This window comes from Haliotis rubra, unplaced genomic scaffold (assembly GCF_003918875.1).
Source record: "Haliotis rubra isolate DU_JTF1 unplaced genomic scaffold, ASM391887v1 Scf403, whole genome shotgun sequence".
NCBI lineage: Eukaryota > Metazoa > Mollusca > Gastropoda > Lepetellida > Haliotidae > Haliotis > Haliotis rubra.
In genome coordinates this window covers 760,229-786,550 of record NW_025767084.1, presented here as the reverse complement: position 1 = coordinate 786,550, position 26,322 = coordinate 760,229, and the positions used below count along the sequence as shown (strand labels likewise).

The 26,322-nt window shown below is 41.0% G+C and overlaps 1 protein-coding gene, 1 long non-coding RNA gene and 1 pseudogene across 2 annotated transcripts; 2 read left to right on the top strand and 1 right to left on the bottom strand.

Moving 5' to 3' along the window:
* The first annotated feature begins 10,154 nt into the window (after positions 1-10,154).
* On the top strand, positions 10,155-11,695 carry LOC124287639 (toll-like receptor 4). The gene is given in 2 exon segments (XM_046724137.1): positions 10,155-10,974; positions 10,977-11,695. Coding segments are annotated over 2 exon segments (1,029 nt in total). The 5' UTR covers positions 10,155-10,664.
* Positions 11,696-14,630: 2,935 nt separating this feature from the next.
* On the top strand, positions 14,631-21,970 carry LOC124287660. Its single transcript, XR_006901305.1, has 3 exons — positions 14,631-14,747; positions 17,113-17,115; positions 21,958-21,970. It is a non-coding gene; the product is annotated as an uncharacterized LOC124287660 (long non-coding RNA).
* On the bottom strand, positions 20,375-23,307 carry LOC124287659 (annotated as a pseudogene).
* Positions 23,308-26,322: the final 3,015 nt, after the last annotated feature.

The following is a 26,322-nucleotide window of genomic DNA, read 5'->3' as shown; positions in this document are numbered from 1 at the left end:
CGACTATCTTGCCTTCGCCCATGTCCGTGTATGAACCATACAGAGACACATACAAATTGCATTTCTAGCATTGCCATCGAAAAACATAGTTTTATTGCTTTCTTTTTAAAACAGTTTCTGAAGAGAGAATACAATAGAACCATTCTGATTAACACATATAAGATTCAGATTTAAGATTCGCAAATCGTAATCGAGACGGGAGCTATATGAGGACCTTAGGAGAACGCATAACTTGTCAGTTGACACGAATTATTATCAGTGAAGATCTTACCGGACCCCGAGCAGCGCTAGCTCGAAGGGCCCGCCAGCTTGTCTTGGATGAGAAAGTTGAGGCATCATGGCTGACCAGTGGGGTCATGCATCTTCATAAAGATGCTGGACGGGACGGCGAGAAAGGTGGCCAACAGCACTTCGATGAAGTGTGCGAGTCTACTAAACTCAAGGTGGTGATTAGTCTGAGTCAAGACAAATGAATACTATTACAGTCATGAGATAACTTGTACGAGATACCCATAATGCCCTTGCACGATCTCATGAACAGTTACTGTCGATGGTCATCATGACTCCATGCTTTACATCAGTGTAACATCAGTCTAACTGTACATAAAACTGTGTTGTTTACAGTAACATTGCGGTTTTGCAGAGCTTCACATGTGATATAAATGAACAATTTATATGATTTAGATAAATATGATAATATGCGCTCAAGAAGTTGTCAACGCCTCCCTTCACGTCTTCAGTCAGTGACACGCACCGCCAGATGTGAACGGTGAACGCGCGTGAGTGTGTGGGATGCACGAGCAGTGTGTCCGTGCTCTACATGCTATGTAACGGGTCTGTCTACTACAGACAGACAACACGTGAGGTGTGGTGAAATTGGGTTTTACGTCGTGCTTGAGAATATTTCGCTCATATGACGACGTGCATGCGTGTGTATGTGTATGTGCGGCTGCTTGTACTAGCCCAGACTGAAGCTGGTTTTATAGTGCTAGCCCACTGAGATACCATGCCGCAGTGAAGGATGAATACCCCACTCAGACACATTATACTGACTCCGAGCCGACCAGTCCTTGTTGTGCCCATTAATGCCGAGCGCCAGGCAGGGACCAACAAGTACAATATTTTAACGTCTTTTGGTATGACGCGATCGGGGATCGAACCCGCGACCTTCCGCTCTCCGGGCGGACGCTCTAACTCACTACACCACGGAGGCGGTCAGACAACACGTACTTACAATAGATATTGCATTCATGTCGGAATCAATATTTTCGGCCCCAATCAGATGTCAACATGATAGGTCTGCGTCTATGTCAGACTTTAGGTCTGCGAGTTGTTTAGCAGCACTTGGGCGTAATAGTGATATAGGCCTGCTCCAAACAACGGAATACAAAGAAACCATTTTCATTTCATGTCTCACAGAATATATAATTTGATATGGCATTGTTTGTTGTCGCATACGTTTGCGCTAATGAAACAAATGTGGACAACTTAAAGTTCCTGCATGGCGTTATTACAGCAAAGGATGACCGGAAGGAGAAAAATACATGGTTCAGGAACTGTGAGACTAATAAGAAAGATCACATGCAGTGAAATCATATTCCCATTATGTACCGCCGAACAATAGTTAGTAGTGAGCTGAATAGACTTAAGAAATTACGAGTTGGTACGTGTGGCATATTTGGCTGAGCTCTAAGAGAGATAAAGTGCTATTCTATTGGGACAGCTTGGACACTTGAGAGGACAAAGAGGCACCTCATCGCCCTTTGTTCACCGCTTTTTTAATCCCTCGAAACAAGCACCTCACAAGATTTGCCAACACCGCAGACAAGACGTAACTGATACTGGTAGCAAGAGCGAGTGCAGCAATTAGGCGTGTTAGCTTGCGTAATACTGCTTTCTTTGTCAGGCTCTTTTGGTAATAAGAATAATGAGGTCACGTGGATGTGCAGCACCATAAATGCTCGGATGATATACTCCAGTAGAAAATCTATATAACTATACATAAATTATATGCATCGGGGACTGATTGTTTGCGTGTCTGGGGATTTAAGTCGACCATTTCAGATTAATGTCTATTAATATATTGCTCATCTCCTACGTGAAGTTTGTACAAGAGGTGGTGCGCGTGTAAACGTATGAAGTAATATCCGTTACATGTTCAACACGAATGGCGTTAAGATTAGCTTCACACTATCATCTGCGACTGAATATCTTCGATATTCATTGCGCGATCAAAGGTAACAAGAGTTTTTAAAACTCCCAGCGTTGTTGAGTGAGTGACTCAACATGGATTATGCATAAACAACATACAGGGCATTGATTAGATTCATGTTCCCGTCATGTTCAAATATAACCACAAAGGAAAGACCAGCACGAACAAACACAGGCGTTCACTACACGCTCTCGCTTTATGAGATATACGACGACAGATGGTTGTTGTCACAACATGTACTCAGTGAGTGTTCAATAGCTTAACCAGTCAGTAGTTTACAAACTAAATTAAAAAAGGCCAGGTTTCTTTTTATCCACTATTATGTGATACATTTAGCATGTGATAAGTTGTAGAAACGCTACACTTCAAAGAGTAAATAAACACAAGAACTTCCATTTGTTTTCCGTTGTCAGATCACATAATGCCAATGTCATCGCTGGGCGTGGGACGTGGAGTGACTGAAAAGCAAATCAGCTTGGAATACATTCAGTGTTTCAAAAACAGCTATTCAACATGCACGACTAGTGTAAATCGCATAATGCCAATGTCATCGCTGAGCGTGGGACGTGAAGTGACTGAAAAGCAAATCAGCTTGGAATACATTCTGTGTTTCAAAGACAGCTATTTAACATGAAGGACTAGTGTAAATTTTGCAGTAATGGTTTTTTTATTACGATCGAAATGGGCCGACCAATATGAATAATATCTCAAATCTATTACATGCCTATGAGTATGAAAGTCAAGTACATGCAATGCATTGCAAATGGTATTGTTAAAGCGTTCGCTCGTCATGCCGAAAACCCGGGTTCGATTCCTCCAATGGGTACAATGTGTGAAGCCCATTTTAGGTGTCCCCCGCCGTGATATTGCCGGAATATTGCTAAAAGCGGGTAAAACTAAACTCACCTACTCACTCCATTATAACCGACAGCCCCGACTATCTTGCCGTCGCCCATGTCCGTGTATGAACCATACAGAGACACACACAAATTGCATTTCTAGCATTGCCATCGAAAAAACATAGTTTTATTGCTTTCTTTTTAAAACAGTTTCTGAAGAGAGAATACAATAGAACCATTCTGATTAACACATATAAGATTCAGATTTAAGATTCGCAAATCGTAATCGAGACGGGAAGCTATATGAGGACCTTAGGAGAACGCATAACTTGTCAGTTGACACGAATTATTATCAGTGAAGATCTTACCGGACCCCGAGCAGCGCTAGCTCGAAGGGCCCGCCAGCTTGTCTTGGATGAGAAAGTTGAGGCATCATGGCTGACCAGTGGGGTCATGCATCTTCATAAAGATGCTGGACGGGACGGCGAGAAAGGTGGCCAACAGCACTTCGATGAAGTGTGCGAGTCTACTAAACTCAAGGTGGTGATTAGTCTGAGTCAAGACAAATGAATACTATTACAGTCATGAGATAACTTGTACGAGATACCCATAATGCCCTTGCACGATCTCATGAACAGTTACTGTCGATGGTCATCATGACTCCATGCTTTACATCAGTGTAACATCAGTCTAACTGTACATAAAACTGTGTTGTTTACAGTAACATTGCGGTTTTGCAGAGCTTCACATGTGATATAAATGAACAATTTATATGATTTAGATAAATATGATAATATGCGCTCAAGAAGTTGTCAACGCCTCCCTTCACGTCTTCAGTCAGTGACACGCACCGCCAGATGTGAACGGTGAACGCGCGTGAGTGTGTGGGATGCACGAGCAGTGTGTCCGTGCTCTACATGCTATGTAACGGGTCTGTCTACTACAGACAGACAACACGTGAGGTGTGGTGAAATTGGGTTTTACGTCGTGCTTGAGAATATTTCGCTCATATGACGACGTGCATGCGCGTGTATGTGTATGTGCGGCTGCTTGTACTAGCCCAGACTGAACCTGGTTTTATAGTGCTAGCCCACTGAGGTACCATGCCGCAGTGAAGGATGAATACCCCACTCAGACACATAATACTGACTCCGAGCCGACCAGTCCTTGTTGTGCCCATTAATGCAGAGCGCCAGGCAGGGACCAACAAGTACAATATTTTAACGTCTTTTGGTATGACGCGATCGGGGATCGAACCCGCGACCTTCCGCTCTCCGGGCGGACGCTCTAACCACTACACCACGGATGCGGTCAGACAACACGTACTTACAATAGATATTGCATTCATGTCGGAATCAATATTTTCGGCCCCAATCAGATGTGAACATGATGGGTCTGCGTCTATGTCAGACTTTAGGTCTGCGAGTTGTTCAGCAGCACTGGGGCGTAATAGTGATATAGGCCTGCTCCAAACAACGGAATACAAAGAAACCATTTTTCATTTCATGTCTCACAGAATATATAATTTGATATGGCATTGTTTGTTGTCGCATACGTTTGCGCTAGTGAAACAAATGTGGGCAACTTAAAGCTGCATGGCGTTATTACAGCAAAGGATGAGCGGAAGGAGAAATAACATGGTTCAGGAACTGTGAGACTATTAAGAAAGGTCACATCATATTCCCATTATGTACCGCCGAACAATAGTTTACAGTAGTGAGCTGAATAAACTTAAGAAATTACGAGTTGGTACGTGTGGCATATTTGGCTGAGCTCTAAGAGAGATAAAGTGCCATTCTGTTGGGACAGCTTGGACACTTGCAAGGACAAAGGGGCAGCTCATCGCCGTTTTGTTCATCACTCACAAGATTTGCCAACACCGCACACAAAGCGTAACTGATACTTGTAGTAAGAGCGAGTGCAGCTTAATTAGCCATGTTAGCTTGCGTAATACTGCTTTCTTAGTCAGGCTCTTTTGATGATAAGAATATTGAGGTCATGTGAACGTTGATTTCAAACGTACTAAAATGTGTGAAAATGAAATTACATGAACCAAGTAATTCACAAGATGGAAACAAATGATCATCTTGCTTGAGCACAGGTAACGTGAAGGTGTATGAACCGTTCATATACATACCCCTGATATCTGGTATGAAACATACATATCTAAGGTGTGTAAACATTTGCAAATTTGAAAACTTACATGTGTTTCCCCACCTCAGTAAATTTACATGTTTCCAACCTGAGTAAACTTAGAACGAAATCGGAAATCTCACCACCCATTAAAATTCAAAGGAATGCATCGGAAATACTGTATGATCATGTATTTACTGGGGTATCTGTTTTGCAAATCATGTTTGGAAATACCTGACAATCCGGTCATGGCATACATGAACGAGGTACTTGTGCATACGAAAATGTACGATGAGCATATGTTTAACAGGTATAGATTCATATGAAATATATGCCCGAAGTTCGTTCGCTCGTCACGCCGAAGACACGGGTTCGATTCCCACATGGGTACAACGTGTGAAGCCTATTTCTGGTGTCCCACGCCGTAATATTGCTGGAATATTGCTAAAAGCGTCGATAAAACACACTCACTCACTCACTCTAAAGTCCAGACAAATACAAACGGCCACACACGCATACATATAAACGTCTTCATATAACTAAAGCATTTATCCGTGACATAAGCTTATGACATAAAAAAACATTGATCAGTATCTTTTCACGGCATATGATATTCATGTATTTTGTCTCGACAGATTCATTAACTCAAGTGAAAGTTTCTGTACCCATTGCGGGACGGCGGGAGTAGCCGAGTGGTTAAAGCGTTCACTCGTCCCGCCCAAGACCCGGGTTCGATTCCCTAATATGTGTGAAGCCCATTTCCGGTGTCCAACTCCGTGATATTGCTGGAATATTGCTAAAAGCTGCGCAAACCTAAGTTCACTAACTCGCTCACTGTACCCATTATAATTTAACCACTACTGCAAATACAAACCATACGATCTCAGAAGCACTTACAGAGCCCCAAAGACACTACAGTGACCTGATTCAACGGTAAAGGAAACCTATTGCCACTTTTAATACTTAGCTCTTGTCGTTTCCAAAATGAACCGTCACCTATTCTTGTCTGTCACCCAGTATCGGGAATCCGAACAAAGATCTAATAGCCATGTTAACGGGGGTATAATCCTATTACACTAGAGCAACTCATACACCACTCCCTTGTAGCCGGAATAAGTTCATTCACATTGTTAAGTCGTGAGATCCGTTTCTGTGCCTTTTCATTGGTGAACGCATTCTACTGGCCTGAATGGTGGTATTCACTCCAATGACTCTAAACTGACAAACACAATCATTGCGATTGCAACTGTGATTGCTATCATGCTTTCAGTTGAATAAAAACCAGTACGGAGTTAAACCTTGATGCTATACATAACGGTGAGTTTTCATGGTAGCTACCTACTTTTACGTTTCCTTTAATTTATTGTACGAATAATGAGAGAGAGAGAGAGAGAGAGAGAGAGAGAGAGAGAGAGAGAGAGAGAGAGAGAGAGAGAGAGAGAGAGAGAGAGAGAGAGAGAGAGAGAGAGAGAGAGAGAGAGAGAGAGAGAGAGAGAGAGAGAGAGAGAGCACCATTTATTAGTTCCATATGTACTTAATTACTTAGTTTGTTAATCGATGCTGGCTTCCACTGGGGATATAATATCAAACTGTGAGTTCAAACTGCACCTCAATGCTTGTGGATCATTGCGACGTCTTCGTTACCATATCGACACAATCAAATGCTAATACTAATCTTTCTGTCACTGACGCTTGGTTAACATTTACACCCAAAACACTGTTTATGAGCTGAAAATATTGGAAGAATTATTTTGAATGATATAGAGAAGCTCATCGAATGTCGTCTGCCTTCAAACATTCTCAACACACGTCGAGGAAGTTAAAACATATCACCGACCCGTGTTTGATACACTCATTGTTATCAAACGACACGTGGGGAACTTCCTAAAGAGTGGGACTATATAAGCAGGGCGATAAGGCCATTCAGATCTACGCCCAACGCCCCAGGTCGCCCCCAGTGGCAGATATCTGTCAACAGATAAAAATGGTATCGGAGGGTGTCATTTTCTGATAAACATGCAAATATAACGTCAGATAAGTACTATTTTCTACAAAAACTATTCTGAGAAATGAGAATACCATTTACGATGAAATAGATAAACAAATATTTTAAGTTAGGAAAGAATTATTTTCAGTTTCTACAGCAACTATTCTGAAAAACGAAATAAAGAATAGAATTTACGATGAAACAAAAGGTGTGGCTGGAGGAACTACACATTCTGCACGAGGAATGAAAATTGTGCTTAGCCGTATCCTATATTGCATAGTACTTTTCCTTCCTTGTTTTAATGTACAACCACCAGAGATCATAATACACTTCACATCCAACTTCCTATATATGACTCGCACAAGTGGAATACAGCCTGTTTGTGAGTCAAGGACTGTTTAACAGGGCCCATTGCACAGACCATTAGCATAACGTATCCACGTTTTTCATCCACCAAGGATTCTCATTCCCATTTCAACTCACGAAAAAACCTTAATATAATGGTAAACGTACTCCTATTCGTTTGAAAGTTTAAGAGGAAGGTCAAGGTCGTTTGGAGAACGTGTGGCCTGAGAAAAAGGGAAATCAGAAGAATTGAGAGAATATCTCCCTTTGTATTGACGTATATTTCTGTGGAGTGTTTCTACAGGATATTTACACTAAAACCTCGTTAATACGAACCCGTTTGTCCGTAGTTCAGACATTTACTGTTTGGGACATCTATTCCAAAATGGCGGTCCAGCACAAATTTTGAATACTGAGCAATACCTGAAACACAAAATTAAAACAAAGCGTTTTCATCTTACATCGGTTTTGAGAAACAGGAAAACTCGCAATTTAGTTTTCCCTGAATTTGTCAGCTCCGTTGCGCAATACATGGCAAACTGATGTTGACATCGTTTAACGTGAGCTTGTTCGGTAAAGGTAGGTCTTGTTTTGAGGAACGTTACACTGGTGAGTGGATTTGGTTAACGCCATTTTGAACAATGATCCCGTTACATGAAGGTGTTTCAAATTCGTGTGGAAATCCTGAAGTGATGCATTTCTCTGACGTTTGCTACTTGGTGACACCCAAGCTGTCTGTGAGGCGCTAGAAGGTTAATAGTCACATGACTTATCCCAGCGGGTACCCATTTTCTGCTGGGTGAACAGAGGCAATTTTGAACAAACTCTCTTGCCTAAGATGAGACCACATGTTTTACATGTGCTTCGTTGTGGGGCAGGACTGAAGTCCTAGACACTCTCAGGAGTCAAGCTGCCAAACACGGCCACCCATCCAATACAATATACCTACTTTTCTTCTCGAACACTTTACTAACATTTAATAGAAAGACAGACATGACTTAAGTTGTCCGTGACACGTTTTTTCAAATTAAAAAGAAATAAACATAAGAAAGAATCAAGCACATTTATCATTTATATAAATCCAAATAACTTGCGTAATGGCGTCTTACTTCCTCATGCATATGTCGTTGGCCAAACGTTTATACATCTGCAGTTTCAATTAATTTCGGTAAATAATTTATTTATTTTTCATGACGGTAACTAGTGCAATAACCTTGATGCTCGCGTCGTGCAAATCGTCTCGACACTGAAAGGGATAATTTCCGAGTAAGGTGCATTTGATTTGGTCTGAACATAATATCTAGAGTCTCTACAGCGTCTTATCACTGCATCAGAGCAATGGACGCCTCCTGAGCTATCGTCTTCTTGAAGTCGATTTGTATAGCACGAGCATCAAACCTAGTTATAGCACCGCCCTCTTAGCGACGTCTGTAGCGACCAGAACTCGGATACGACCAGAACTGGGATAAACAGTCCACAATTTCGTAAAACCCTATTTACTGCAGTACTGCTCCCGGTTAACTCTACTTATCGCATGCCTTTGCTCCAGGGGGCGCTGTTTCCGGTCCCGTCCGCCATTTTCCATGATGAATTACGTCCAGTCCAAATAGGACATATGTTAACATATTGAAATTCCTTAGTGAAAGCTGTTTCTGCTTTGTTTTAGTGAAAGAGGAGACGGCTGCTGAGCTGACACACTCAAAATGTCCATGCAGAACATTTTTCTCGTAATGATCTCTGCAATGTCTGTGCAGATGATACGGGGTCATCCAGACGCCATGACAGTTTGTGACGTCACTTCCGTAAACGCATCCTTCTTGGTCGACTGTACTTCTAAGAATCTGTCAGAAGTTCCCGTTAACTTTCCTACGAATACGTCCTTTATCAACCTTCGCAAAAAACCACCTCTTAACAATTTTGAACAACTCATTTCAAGACCTTTCATGGGTGAGGGTTTTGAACCTTTCAGACAATCATATTTCTCAACTGGAGGTGAATGCTTTCAAAGGCCTGCCCAACTTGGAAGAACTGTATCTACAGCTAAACGTTTTAAAGCTTAAGTACTCGTCATATCATCCTGGAGTGTTCGACCCACTAAAGAAGTTAAAAGTTCTTCGATTAGAGTACAATGATTTGAGTGAAACTGGAAGTTACCCTGATCAAATGTTCAAGCCTCTGGTAATGCTAAAAGAACTTTCCATTGATACCATGCCGAACCCCGTATTTAATGGTGGCTTCACCTCCCGTCGAAGCTTAGAATCACTTCAGTTCAGTGGAACGTTGAACGGACCAACTTGCCTATTAGAAGTCATCCGAAACAACACATTCCATGTATTTCAAAGCTTGAAGACACTAAACCTTAGATGGTGCTCATTGAGAGATGTCCACAAAGATGCTTTTAAATTTTTGAAATTCCTGGAAATTTTAGACATGTCTCATAACTATGATTTTGGTGTCGCAAACGCCATTGAAAGTTTACAAAGCTTGACTGACATACATATGACGTTCATAGATGTTTCAAATGTTCTGAAGGTATATACCAATCCTTGGGAGGTCAGGCTCAATGATAGCATAATGACAACGCAAAAAACTGCAAGCACTTGGGAACGTGTGCGTCAAGGAGTTAAAGCTATCCAATAACGACATTTTGCTGATCGACATAGGCGACTTAGCTTTATCAACATTCTCTACATGTGTTGATAAAATCGATGTCAGTGGGAACAGGATTGCCGAAATTCCAAATTTGAGGATGATAAGAAAGTTCAGAAATTTGGTAAATCTAGATGTTTCGAATCAGAAAATGCAGGGAGTGACAGGTAAGTCACATGACCTTAACTTGCGTACTGGACCTTCTAAAAGCGAGATACCTTTTCCTTCTCTGTATATTACCATCCCAAATAAACTGACATCATTAAACTCCAGCCATTTCCCGTGGAAGTTGGCCACCCTGTTCTACCACGTCCACTTCACCAATGCCAGACACCTTAAAGAACTTAATATATCTAGGATTGGTTTGAAGTTCTTTCCCTCCTTTACAGTAAGCGGCTTGCCTGCTCTGAGAGCTCTGGATGTATCTGATAATACTTTAATGCATTTTAAATTCATGGGAACAGTTTTTAAACCTCTACAAAAAATAGAAAAGGTTTACATGGACGCTGTGACGATGTCTGGGGAGGATGATGACCCTGAACAGTTTGACTGGATCTCATCGGTCTTTAAACATCTGAAAGAATTTTCTTTCTCTAGGAACAGGGTCGTATCTGTTAATCCAACAATTTTCCAAAACTCTGTTAATTTAACAAAACTTTGCTTGTCACAAAATGAGTTCAAGCAATTCCCCTTTGATATTAGAACCACGCCAAAACTTCAGGAATTAGATTTGCAATATAATGCTATCAGTCAGTTGAGTTCCAAAACATGCGATCAGTTAGATCTGCACCAGTCGAATGTCCAGCGATTTTTCTGAAATTAAATGGGAATATCATGTCTTGCGGATGCAGAACAATAGGATTTGTGCAATGGTTGTCCGAGACCTACTTGACTTTAGACAGGGGAGGTAATTACACTTGCATCGGCGAAGATGGCGCCATATTGTCAACAAAGAACATAAACTTAAAACAGTTATGGCGGGCATGTAAAGGCAAATTGTGGTGATACCTGACACTGACTACGTACTTGGTTTTTGTAGTAAGCATTTTAGTCTTCATTTTAGTTAAACGTAACAAAACAAGAATTGTGTACTGGTTTTTCCGACTGTCTGGTTTGAACGTGCGTCTGCCGACTCGTGGCGACTTTGTGTATGACTTCAATGTTATGCACGCCGACGTCGACTACAGATGGCCCTGGTTCACTTTACGACAACGATTGGAGATCGAGAAAGGTTTTCGACTTCTTCTCCATGACCGTGATATACTTCCTGGTGTGAATAAAGCCGATGCAATAATGCAGAGCGTCCATGGTTCCTGGAAGACGATCCTATACTTGACACCGGCGTTTCTTCAAGAAGACTGGGCTTACTTCAGTCTTTGCACAGCAGCCTTTTCTATCTCCGACCTCATGGCTGGCAGGTTATTGTTACTGGTGCCGCTGAGGGAGTGCAACATTGTGTGGATGCAAGACTCGGACCAGGAAGAAGAAGTCTTCTGGAACAAAATAGAAACTTTACTGCTTGAAAACTGAAGACATTTGTAATTCATTTTATTAATAGATGTGTGGTGAGTGACTGCTTCTTTTGTTGAATTTTGTTGTTGTTTTTGGTTTTTTTAACGCCACACCCAACTATATTCCAGCGGTCAGTAAATAACCGGTGCTTGACCATCCTGGATTGACATAATGAACATCGAGCTGCGCAATTGGTATACGATGAAATGCATAGCCAAGTCAGCGAATCATACGACAAGCATGGGTTGCTGAAGGCCAGTTATCTAACCCGGATCTTCACGGGATTGTGCATTCTCTTCCCACAGAGGTTACTCCTGTCATATCTTCCTACGTAACCTCTGTTCTAATACGGCCCTTTCATGGTGTGAGCGTTCAAGACTCGTGATTGGAGGCAATCAGATTTAGTTGTGCAATCAGCGACGTTGTTTCAAAAGTGATCATTCGCAAGGCCTCGGTAATTTCCGTATGCTTCGAGAAAACTAAACTTCTTCCCCTGCGCGATGCGCAAACGTTTCTTGTAGACAGAACTCAGTCAAGTTATGGCGGATCAGTGGCGTCCTCCATCGCCCTCGTTGACAACGGACAAGCTAGCCATTAAACGTCTTGTGTGTAACTTCAACACAAGTCCCCGGCAGATGGGGGATGTTTGTGGCCCCACATCTTTTGTGTTAGTCAAGTTGAATCTAAGTCGATGTAACACGTGTTCTGATTGGATAGAAAGAAGGGAGATAATTTGTGTTGCGATCTTTTGCCGCTAGGGGATTTTACGAGAACCGGGAAATATGGCCGTATTAGAACAGAGGTTCGTAGGAAGATATGACAAGTAACCTCTGTGGGAAGAGAATGGGGATTGTGTTGTTGAATGCCAATACTGTTTAATTAGTATGACCCGTGAAGATCCGGGTTAGAATTGGTATTCAGCAAACCATGCTTGTCGTAAGAGGCGACTAACGGGATCGGGTTGTCAGACTCTCTGACTTTGTTGACACATGTTGCGTAGGTCGATGCTCTATGACTGCATTGTCTGGTCCAGACTCGATTTACAGACTGTCACCATATTGCTGGAATATTGCTGAGAGTGGCGTTAAACAACAGTCAATCAATGGTGTAGCGACTGTCCAGCAATCATCATTTATCAGGTGGTCTAAGATGCCTCTATTCTCTGTACAAAGTTGCCGCCCTTAGTAGGGTCAGGATCTACTTGTCGTTCTTTCGGTTCAAAGCTCTTTCATTTTCATGTGTTTGTTGTAGGGTGGTGGGCAGTAGGGTGTTTTTTTTATGTTTCTGTGTTTGAGGCGATGAAAAAGAACATCGGACTATGTTCAAAAGTGATGTGATGTTGCCATTTGCTAGAAGTTACATGATGATGTTAAGTAAATCGGTAAATGGCGTTGGATTACAGATGTATGTATGTATTATGTTGAGTTGAGTTGAGTTGGGCTTTACGTCACATCGGCATTATTCCAGCCATGTAGTGACGAGAACAAGTCTGCATTAATATACATTGTAAGTACAAAGTGGTTTCGTTTCAAAGACACACATTCATTACATTGTCATTTTGGAACAGAATGTCATAGCACTAAATTGAAAAGCAGGTAAATTCGTTAGTGACATTACACAGTTACAATTTATGATATAAATCAACTTCCCTCAGGTAGTTCAGTTTCAGATGAGCGCTCACGCTGGAGAACAGATCTTTCAGATTGGTTGTATGTATGTATGTATGTATGTATGTATGTATGTATGTATGTATGTATGTATGTATGTATGTATGTATGTATGTATGTATGTATGTATGTATGTATGTATGTATGTATGTATGTATGTATGTATGTATGTATGTATGTATGTATGCGTGTATGTATGTATGTATGTATGTATGTATGCGTACATGTATGTATGCACGCGTGCATGCATGCTTGCGTGCCTGCGTGCGTTAATGCATGTGTATGTAACGTGCGTGCGTGTGTGCATATATCAATGTATGAATGCATAATATACTCATGCCAATAATGGTTGTCAACCCCACTCCCCATCCCACCCTCCTCACACCCCACCCCCACTCCAATTAAAAAATTGAAGGGGTGACAACCATTATTGGCATGAGTATATGTAAGTTTGCGTGCACATATGCGTGTTACGTTCTTGGAATGCTGTTAACAGCTACGAAAAAACCCATAAATCAAATAATTCCTTCATTTCAATTTTAATATATATTTTGGTATTCTGTGGCGCCGTGACAGTTACTCACAGAATCAACCCGTGTATATCCGGGTTAGAATTGATCTTCAGTAACCCATGCTTGTCGTCAGAGGCGACTAACGGGATCGGGTGGTCAGACTCACTGACCTGGTTGACACGTGTCATCGTTTCCCAATTGCGTAGATCGATGCTCATGATGTTGATCACTGGATTGTCTGGTCCAGACTCGATTACTTACAGACCACTGGAATATTGGGGAATATTCTAAACTAAACTGAATCACAGAATCGTGTTCTCTTGTTTTCTTGGCTGTCAGATCTCAGATCTCACGATTATTTTACGAGCGGTTGAATCAGTGGTACAGTTTGTGTGCCATTGCGCCTGTGACCAAACCCAATTACTCAGGATGGAAGAAGCATCACATGTGTGTGATTTCCATGTGGCCAGTGTGCGTTATAGTTTCCAAATATTGCTGCCCAGTCGGGCCTTAAAGTTACTAACCCACAAAATAATTCACTAACCAGAAATTTGAATGCAGAAACTATGCAAAAAAATACAAAAAGGTAAAATACAATCAAAAGCAAATAAGACAACACAGGCCTGAATTTCTGAAATATTTTGTTTATGCTCAAATAACTTAAATAAGTCATTATTAAGCTGCTAATATGATGAACATTTTTACCACGCCATAATTTTCCAAGATTTAAAAGTGTATTATAACTTAACAAGTCGGAGAAAGTGATATATTTACAAAATGACCCCATGAAACTTCACTAGCCAGTCGGGCCAGTGACTGGATTTTTACTGGCCCGGCTGGATTTTTTCTAGCCATGAGCTAGCGGGCCAGTGGCTATTTCGCACACTGCATGTGTCCGTTGAACAGCTGAATACCAGTTCAGGGTCGTTGTTTTCTGACAGTTATTTGTAACCGCCCGAAGAACGACTGAACCTCGAATCGACTTCACACATAGGTTATACATTCGCATATTTTTATATTTTAATGCCCTGCCCAATAAGTTACTCACACACACACCATTATTGGATGATTTCAGGATATGGTCCGAATGCAAAATCTACTGTACATATGTGTACGTAGCATTCTTGTCTTGTCTCACTTGACTGACTGACTGACTGAGTTTGGTTTTACGCCGCTTTTAGCAATATTCCAGCAACATCACGGCGGGGGGACACCAGAAATGGGCTTCACACATTGTATAATGTACCCATGTGGGGATTCGAACCCGGGTCTTCGGCGTGGCGAGCCAACGCTTTAACCATTAGGCTACCCCTCCGCCCCTGTCTCACTTGAAACTACGCCATACTGTAGGCATACACTTTCCTCAGTTTCTCTTTAATGATATATGTGCCTGGGCCACATTTTGAAAATTCGCTCCGTTAATATGGACCACTCTAAATATTTCATAAGTGTATTTTTCTGCAAATATTCTTGGGAGAAATTCACATATTCAATTACTGGCCAAAAACCCAGTGGCATTAAATTCTAATTTGCCACAAAAAAGGAAACAGCTTTTAAATTAATGAAGAAATTAATGGATTTCTGATCAGTTCGAGTACTTTTTGTTAGGGAATACAAAATCTCTGATGATTACTTTGTATTCAAAGACATGATTTTTGTTTATTTGTTGGCTGTTTAATGCTACGCACCTAATTGTTCCAGCAATAGGTACACGGCGAAACTGAGTCACATGAGATCGACAGTCCAACTCTGATCATTTGTCTGATAATTTTGGACACCCGAATAAAAAAAGTTGTTTAACAAACGATAATTATTTTGTTGTCACTTTTCGCTATTTGTTACGAAGGGGGGACCACATGTTGGTAGAACAGCCAGGTTTGCGAGTTGCACGTAAGAAACTGAATCGACATTTCACTACACACGCTTGTTGATTACCAACATTGTGAGACAAATCATCACAGTTGGTCTGTCGACAATGCAAAACTTGGTTTTGTTGTAATTATTAGATTTTGTGATAGTGAGCATTTCATCGGTCTCCAATGAAATCAAACGGACTGTAGCTAAGCTTCACTCGGCAAGCGATCATTCCTACATGCAACTCCATTTTTCTGAAATACTCTTCCTGTCAACTTTCTGAGTCTCTGACAGCTTTCTTTCACTTGACAACCTTTCCAAGAGCACTATTACTAACACTTCTTAAGCCACCATGTATATTTGTTTATATCCTCTCATTTTATTGTGGGACAATGAGCATGCACAAGTGCGTGAATACAGGTGAATTTTATATGTCCATTATCATAAATATACTGTTCCAAAAAAGAAACGCATAACCCAGAAATCTGTTGCGAAAATGTTGTATTTTCATATAACTCGTCCACAAATAGACTATAAGAAATGATTTTTCAGTTTAGAAGAAGGTAATGTCTACACAACCAAGTGGATAATTTTAGATAGCGGTGACGTTGAGCGCGATGGTGACCACGTAGCATGGTCCCGGCGTCGGCTCTCCTGGCTCTCAGTCGAATCTCTCTCAACCTGTTCCGTACAGTTTGACCGGATATCCCTCGAAAGCACCCTGGCTGCTGTGCTTTCACACGTGGCACTACGATCAAGCAAATGTAGTACCCGGATGTACCGATCTTGGGCTGCAGTGGTGACTCGAGGTCTGCCAGTTGGGGACGATCATTTGTAATACCTGTGCGGTTGGAACGAGCTGCAAACCGTGACATCGTGCTCAGACTAACATTCAGACGCCTGGCAACAGAAAATTGGTAATTTCCAGCGTGCATTCTTTCAATGGCGATGTTCCGTGTCGCAGCGTCAAGACTTGGCGTAGTGATTTGACCTTGAAACTACTTCAAAACGGATGCCGATTTCCGAAAGTAATCTGGATTTTTACAGCCAGACAGTGCATGCTCTTTGCAGCACAATTTCAACTGGAAGGTGATTTCTGTGGCGTTGTGGCGATGCCTTTTTAATTCTTGTAAGAAATCTCATCAAAATCAACATTTTCAGGTGAAGTCGACTTTTCACTTGTGCAATTGTGTAAAATCATGTTATCAACACTTTTGATTTAGATCTTCCCTCGGCCTCAAAATGCTCGACATTTGCCTGGGAAGGAGAGAAGGACAAATATGTAAACGGGTTAGAGAAGTGTAATTCCCGTTTATGTCAGATTTTTTAATTATCTCCATCAACCTCTCACAGACCGCCCGCAGGAGCGAACGCCCAATCAAAATGAAGAATACGTGATCAGCCAGTCAGGTGTCAGCTTTGTAAAACAATTCGTCTTCAATTATGAAAATGAAACATATACCAAACCCAAATTGCCCCGCGATAGTACTTCCTCTTGGGTGAATATATCATGGTGCTCCAAAACTCAATGGTATCTAGTGTGGCTTTTATTATTTTCCATTCCGAACTTCCTCCATTCTTAATAGCTTATTGTGATGTATGAGGAGTTTGTCAGTTGTTGACTGAGAGGGTATTCCACCGAGAGGGAAAGGTCTGATATAATGAGCTGCTTGGTTAGGATCGTAATGCTTGCGAATGGATTTTGATGGGGTCGATTTTGGGTCGGGGGAGTTTGTCAGGCCAAGACGGTTGCCCAGTCCAAAAAAAAGTGTGGATCAAACAGTATACGTGGATTCTGGATATGTTTGAGGAAGTACTGGAGCGTTTTCATGTAATTCTATTGTTATTATAAATATATTATGTAAAAATATATAAGGAGGCAAATTGTCTCGGCTGGTTGATCACTGTTAATATTTGTTTGTAATTTGGAGTGTAATAAAAACATGCACAAGAGGTGAAAGGTTAGATACCTTATGGGTGACAATATTATAGCTTGATGTGACGTTTCGGTATAGGTTCTCATACCGTTGTCAAGGGTGTCATGATATGATAAAGATGTTGTCATCCACGAAGTAACCTACCTTCCTTATTACCAGGGAGACTATATAACGTTGTAGATTATCCCCGTTAAGTGGATGTTTTGTTGCCATCGGGTTTTGGTGCAAACACCGTCGTTATTTGGCATCAGAAATTACTGCGAGAGAATGATGTTGTCAGCTTCTCCCTCTTCTATATTGACCTTGTCAGTCACCGTCTACCGGTATTCCTATTTCTCAGCGTTCATTGGTCACTAGTGCCAGATAACAGACCTGAGTTCGTAGCTCTCAGTCAAAGCACGGAATTCAGGCGTTCCGCAAATGCAGTTTGTTTGATCTCTTATGTGCCGTTCTCTGCATGTGCGATTCTTCGGTCTATCTATCTATCTATACATGTGTACCTCTCTCTCTCTCTCTCTCTCTCTCTCTCTCTCTCTCTCTCTCTCTCTCTCTCTCTCTCTCTCTCTCTCTCTCCCTTCCATCGATTGTGCATTCACAAAACATCCGTAATTTTCGTACATCATAAGTGACACAATTATTCCAGACAAAGAATTACCATCAGGAAGTACAAAATAAATTCTGACAGTTCCGCATTCCCAGCGGGTAACATAGAAAATGATACTTGCTTGTAATCGGGGTACATTGAAAATAATAGAAGAGCGCTCAGCCAATCAGAAAACGACATTTATGTGTGAGGTACGATAAATGTTTTTGGTCTGTTTGATAGAATTTAGATTAACAATGCCATGAGCAGCAATTTTGTTTTCTACACGGTACACAAACATGGCTGTTATTTGATAGAATGTAGATTAACAATGTCATGAGCAGCAATTTCGTTTTCTACACGGTACACAAACATGACTGTTACCAAGTACTAGAGCAGGAGTGATGGATCGCGGAAAGGCATCAGAGACACAGGTTCTTCCGGGAACATTTGGAGAGAAGACATTTACTCTCCGCTAAAACGGACTTTGACGCTCATACTTTATTTGAATGCCATTAATGAAGACACACATAGATATTCAAAATCAATCATTTCTAACTGAAATGACACAACACTTATCACAAGTCAAACCGAAACATGAGTCTCATTAACCTATTCCGACAATGACCTACTTTTCAGCCGATCCGAATTTTCTCGTGTGAAAGTGAAAAGAGACACCACAAACAAGTATGGTTACACTGAATTTCAATTCCTTCTCTCATAAGAAAATGGCATTTACAAGTTAATTTTAATTTTAAACTTTAATAAAATCGTATTTGTATATTTTATGGCGAGATGTAGGCAGCATGACCTTAACTAAGACGTCACAGACTGCCCGTGTTTGAGGAGTTCGTAAAATGATTCACAAGTCATCTGGCTGACTGGTTACACCTGATATGTGTTCTTATTCAGTGTAGTTTTGTAACGCACAATGTGATTGATATAATATCAAGTCCGTACCAGACCGCCAAACTTTTGTAGCAGCAGAGCCTCATTTTGAGATTTCCACGATTTCCAGATTTCCGTTTGTCAGAGCACGCTGTGCGACAGAGCACGCTGCACAAAGTGTTTGCAAGGGTTAGAAGGACCGTGGTGTTGCAATATACAAGTGCTTAGATGTATCAAATAATACTGATTAATATTTATGTATCCAGATGAATGAATTGGTCTCAAAATTCTGGACTTGTTATTGTACTAAGTTGCGCAATAGGACGGAACCCAGTCAACAGGAAACGAGACTGTTGCGTAATCAATGCCGACTCTTGGCAATTTGACCAACGTTAAACATAAAAAGAGTTCATAGAGGATTGGCATATGTTAATGGCGACTGTTTCTATTTCGAATTTACAACCAATATCAGCTTTGGATTATGCGTTTACGAATCATTAATAAAGTTGATTTAAGGGATTACGCATACCAACTACATGTTTATAAATCAAGATATTGAATTCATAAAAATCTCTATGTATATAATGTATAAATATATCAGATATTTCTTCTTGCCAAAATTCCTTTATATCTGCACACGATCTTTCGCCGTTCAAAGGCACTTCAGGTGTACAATGGAAACTAAGTTTTTTATATTTATATACAGGCTTCTAGAGTCAAGAAAGGCATGGAATCACAGTGATAGACTCCTCCAGCAACTTACGGAACATTCTAGAAAATATGAACATATTAAGATTTGAAGATTAAGAAAGACGTCAGGTGCGTGCCTCTCTGATCTAACATCAAGGCCCCGATTGGAGGTGGCATTTTGACCCTGGATTTCCGCCCCAAGCCTGCTTTGGAAGCTTGAGGAGAACTGCTGCTGCAAGGTGTATATTACTCTAACTAACAACTGTTTTGTTTTAGGCAGACATTAAAGTTTGTTCTCATTCAATTCTTCAGCTTGCATCTTTCAGGGTTAACCTAGAGGTACAGTAATTGACACTTGTGACTATCGGTAAAGATAACAATAAAACACATTACTATATCATTTTGAATGTCCCGTGATACTGGCTACAGTGTTTCCAGGAGTTTTGTATCCTCAGAAACAGGGAGGTACTCCACTACTGAAAGTATTGACTTGCCACTTTGAATTTTTCACAAGGTCTCATACAGACCTTGTCATGTTCAGTAACAAATGGACAACTTAATTTAAGTGTGTTGTGCACTTTATTCATGAAACAGGAAACGCCGACTCTACAAGGAGTGCATTTTACTGTCCCTGAATCCAGGAGTTGAAGGAGGACACGCGAGTGTAGACACTGGGGTAACTGCCAGAGCAGGAGCTGATACCCCATGACGTGATTCCAGTCAGCGTATTACCGACAACCATCGGGCCACCACTGTCACCCTAGAAACGAAAGTAATCACCTATGTAATCATCTGTAACCAATAAGAGGATTATCACACGTTAATGGCACAAATGCTGCAGTGATTGACAGTGGTGATCACGTTTTACGATTGCAACGTATCCGTATTCGTATAACGTCACATAAGTCATGGTATCGCTGTTACGGGACTTACTTAACTGCATGACTTATATTTCAACGAAGGTTGGCACGGTAACGTGAACTCACACTGCAAGCAGATTTGCCAGACGCAAAAAATGCAGATATGTCCACTGTTGACAGTGGCTCCACTGATGCTAGACCATCTGCTGGAACAGTCGCTGTTGGTCAATACGGTCATGTCCACCTTCTGGAGGTTGTTGGGGGTGCTGCCACCTCCTACGGGAGCAAACATATGGAAAAGGTGGTAAAAGTACTGCCATAGTCATGTAGATCTTATGGACAAATGAACATGACAACAAGACTTCACTCAATGAGAAATACTGACCAGAGAGTCTTCCCCATCCGCTGATCGTGGCTGTTTGTCCGGAATAGTCGTTGCTACCAGAAGCCAGACTGACAGTTCCTACAGCTGCGCTGCTTGTGTCCATGGAGGTTTGCAGTCTCAGAACTGCGATGTCGTTGGGATAGCCAGCAGCATTACCATTGTAGCTCGGGTGCTGCACAAGATAACCAGAAATAACAGGGCTCAACAGTTGACACTAAAGTTCTTAACACAACAAAGTTCCCTGTGCTGAAATTATCACACAAAATTCCAAAACATTCAATGAAACAGTAGACTATACATATTACATGAAAGTGTTTGAACAAAAGGACGTAACTCACGTTGGTGTAGGAGGTGACTGAGGAGTACTGTTCAGTTCCATCAACATCGTTCATTCTGAGCATGCCAAAGCCCAGACGGTAGCTGCTTGCGCTGTAAATGACATGAGGGAAACATTATCAGTGACGTGACTCAAAATATATGTTAGGGACTTTACCGCCTCTTACATGCAACAAAGCAGTGATGTTAACAGATGATCTTATTTCCAAACTCCTCCAACATTTTGTTACCTGCCCGAACAACAATTTCACTCTTAGTAGAACTATTGCATTTCTTAGTACATTTACTAAGACACATTTCCTGTATTACTATGACATTAAGTTGTTTCTGTTACCTCAACTACCAGGATTTAAACGGTGCACATATAGTGTATCTCAACCGAGTGTCTTTTGATATCAAATATATCACCACGAGTTGATAAAGTTACAGTTTGTTTTACTTTTACCAACGAGTGTTGATATATTTGATGTCAGAAGAGACGAGGGTGAGATTTTATACATCATAAAAAATCCCTTTTCACTAGTTTTGACTGAAAAATGTACTTCTCTGAACATGGTACTGCCATTAGACTTGCAGTGCAGCGATGTCACAGCATTGTGACGTAATCAGGTTTCTGAGGTCATAGCATTGTGATGTCATGTAATTGATGACGTCAGGGCATTGTACAAATCTACTGTCAAAACCATATCTCCTTTGCAGATGCCAGAATTAGTTATATGTACAGTTACTGACTAACAGTACAACAGAGGAATTGTAATAAATGAAACCCAACTGTAAACAGAGATAAAACTGAAATCGTTGTCTTGAAACAAATCGTGTCAAGATATAAAAAAGGACAAAAATTGGTTCTGTATTTGGGAACGTTTACAAATTGATAGTGTGTATGGGATAGATTTCCCACGTATACATGCCAGGTACTTTAAGGTTGATAAGTGTCGATTTTCTACTGAGAGACGACAATTACACAATAGTATTGGTTGAGACTGCTTGATAAGCGTCCATGTAAGTGAGTGAGTGAGTTTAGGTTTATGTCGCACTCAGCAATATTCCAGCTATATGGCGGCGGTCTGTAAATAATCGAGTCTGGTCCAGACAAGCCAGTGATCAACAGCATGAGCATCGATCTGCGCAATTGGGAGCCGATGACATGTGTCAACAAAGTCAGCGAGCCTGACCACCCGATCTCGTTAGTCGCCTCTTACGACAAGCATGGGTTACTGAAGATCAATATTCTAACCCGGACCTTCACGAGCCGCGTCCCAATAAATATTATACATGTATTAAGACACAGTTGTAGCATACTATTAGCAGGCTGTGTTTCCGTAAATAGCCCATGTCTAGACAGAAATGTGTAATGCAAATGCCTTTGACTAAGATATAGAGTACGAAAAACGAAAATAGTATTGGTTAAGACTGCTTTATGTTTACATGGAGTACTAGCAATAATTACTTCTTGTCGTTGTTTAACTGCAGTTTCTATTTCTTGTCTTATCCATATAGATCCTTACCTGTTGGAGAGACAGTGGGCGGCAGTGAGGGCCTTGGTGGTGGTGTAGAGGACGCAGCCGCAGATGTGGAACCAGCTGGAGCCGCTCCTCACCTGAACACTTCCTTGCCAGGGAAACTCGTTTGAGGCTGCATTGCTGCCTCCAACGATGTTGGGACTGATCTCAGCCAGAGCCGTAGCTGCAAGAGCATGTATAGCGGATATGGTATGTACACTTTTCGTGATAACATCCAGATTGATGAGTTTGTATTATTAGAAACCTGAACATTGTATGACGTTTGTTCCTTCTTTATGTAACTGTCAAAGAGATACATTTGAAATATGAAAATCAACTTACCGGCCAAGGTGCAGAGAAGGGTGGTGAGAAATGCGTTCATCTTTGTGGATCGAGATGAAGTGACGATGTGTGCAGTCTGGTAGTCTTTTATACACATCGGGAGAGTGCAATGTGTTCTTCTCCCACCTTCATAAACGTGTCATTGTACATAAAGCAGCCAAACTGAAACTCTCTTGAAGTTTTATGGTTCTAAATTGTAAACGTCAGCGTTATTCAACAACTCACTGAAGATGTCTCGTGATGTATCTATAAATCATAATATTGATTATACCCCCCTTTGTTTACCAGGCCACAGTCTATTATACGCTTATTCATTCGAGGCTGGACTTTAAGTTACAGATTGATTGACAAAGGTTTTATTCCGCATTTAGTAATAATTCAGCAGCACTATTACAACAGGCAATATAATGCACACGAGGGTGAGATGCTATTTATCATCAAAAATCATTCTCCATTAGTTTTCAATGAAAAATGTACATCTCTCAACACTGTACTACCATTAGATTTGCAGTGCAGCGATGTCATAGTGGATGACGTCATAGCATTGTCAGGGCATTGTACCAAATCTACTGTCAAAACGATATCTCCTAGGAGATATCATATGATCTCACACAAGCGATATCTCCTGTGGAACACAGTTTTGGATGTTAAATATATATATATGTATGTATGTTTGTATATATAGGTTCACTTTGAAAACCTGATATTGATGACCTTAAATTGTAGAGTATGTTATTTCATCAATGTGGGTGTTAACTGTATTATGTAACTTCGAATAGGAAACTCTTTTCATGTTTAAATTGGTCAAATGGTCAAACTGCCAAGGGCAGGCAATTGCCGTTTCTCGTACGCTGGCCGGTGGTTGTGTCACGTGAGTCCATCACATGCACGTGCTTGCTTGACATAGATTTAACTGGTTGCGATCCTTTTTTTGCATGTGTATATTTGAGATGCCTTTATCGGTACCCAAACGTGTAGCCTACAAAGTAATTGTCTATCTTCCAGAGAGTTTCTAGAACAAGTACAGGACAAAAACTTTTACGAGATGCCTACTACTGCTCTGCCTCACGGTCCTAGACTAACACATAGTCTCTGAATATACATACATGCATGCATGCATCCATTCATCCATCCATCCATCCATCCATCCATCCATCCATGCATCCACCCATACATCCACCCATACAGACAGACAGACATACATACATACAGACATACATACATACATACATACACATACATACATACATACATACATACATACATACATACATACATACATACATACATACATACATACATACATACACATACACACACACACATACATACATACATACATACATACATACATACATACATACATACATACATACATACATACATACATACATACATACATACATACATACATACATACATACATACATACATACATACATACATACATACATACATTCATTTGGTTTATGCTTGTCTAGATTTCCCTTAGTTAGTGTCCCACCCACAGAAAGTCAAAGACTATCGCTGGCCAGTTTCTTGAAAAACTTATTGACGGAAAGGCCCCATTTTCTTGAGGATCTCATCAACACAGTCATGAACAGCATTAGGAATGTGCCTCTTCATCTCAGATGACCGTCCCCCTGACGAATTAATAAATTCTACACGTTATATCTACCACTGATCTCTCTCTCTCTCTCTCTCTCTCACTAACTCTCACACACACACGCGCACTCTCTGTCTCTCTCTCTCTCTCTCTCTCTCTCTCTCACCAACTTTCTCTCTCTCTCTCAATCCCCCCTCATTCTCTCTCACTAACTCACTCACTCACTCTCTCCACGAAAACCCAGACGTGCATGCACGCACATACGTACGCACGCACGCACGCACACACACACACACACACACACACACACACACACACACGTATAATATGCAATATTGCTTGAAACCATGGTGAGGATCATCTCGGTAGAAATAAGGCGGTCTGACCAGAGGTTACTCATCACCTGTTTTGTCTCATGTTCATAAATATTACACGTGGTTGCAACGTTAACTTGAAGAAGACTGTTTTGATCGTTTTACGTTGTCAAAAGTACAATTCCAACCAACAACTATGTCATATTAAAATCTACAACGTGGTGTAATCGATATCATGTTTTGAAGTGTTGTGAACATCAACATACGTCTGCTGACTGCGCAAACTTTTTATTACAGGGCCTACTATGTTATAATGAATGCAATCGACGTGTCCACCACCTTTGCCTTGTTCTGAACCCCATTCAAATGGGAGAAAATACCCCTTGTCTTAGTTGCGTATTGTCGTTCTATGGGTAGCTAATAAAACACATTATAATAGTTTTAAAATGTGTTCATGCTCAGCAGAATATACACCTATGTACATGTATGTAAATATTCATTGGTTAGCTTCATATTCAGACGACCCGTGAAGATCCGGGATAGAATAGGTCTTCAGCAACCCATGCGTGCCACAAAAGGCGACTATGCTTGTCGTAAGAGGCGACTAACGGGATCGGGTGGTCAGGCTCGCTGACTTGGTTAACACAAGTCATCGGTTCCCAATTGCGCAGATCGATGCTCATGCTGTTGATCAGTGGATTGTCTGGTCCAGACTCGATTATTTACAGACCGCCGCCATATAGCTGGAATATTACTGAGTGCGGCGTAAAACTAAACTCACACACTCACACACACTCACCAAGATCACGATAGGACGCTTTAACCACTAGGCCCTCTGTGAAGCATAAGTTTATTACCCGTCGAAGATATCACTGTTTAATAAGTCTACAATGTTATTACACATTGTGTAATAGCATCGCGTGATGCCGGACGTATGACGTCATAATGAGTTCCAGTTATGACGTCACAATGTTAATACCGGTGTCACACAATGGTATGAGACGTTGCTTCACTCGCGAAAAGCTGAGAGTCATCACACCGTATGCTATTTCTATCAATTTATGTTGGAGAGTAATAAACAGAATACTAAACTCGCTTCCGTGAAATACCATTTTATTAAAATAAATTTCAAAATAACACGTGTGATCGATAACTCATGTCAGGGCCCC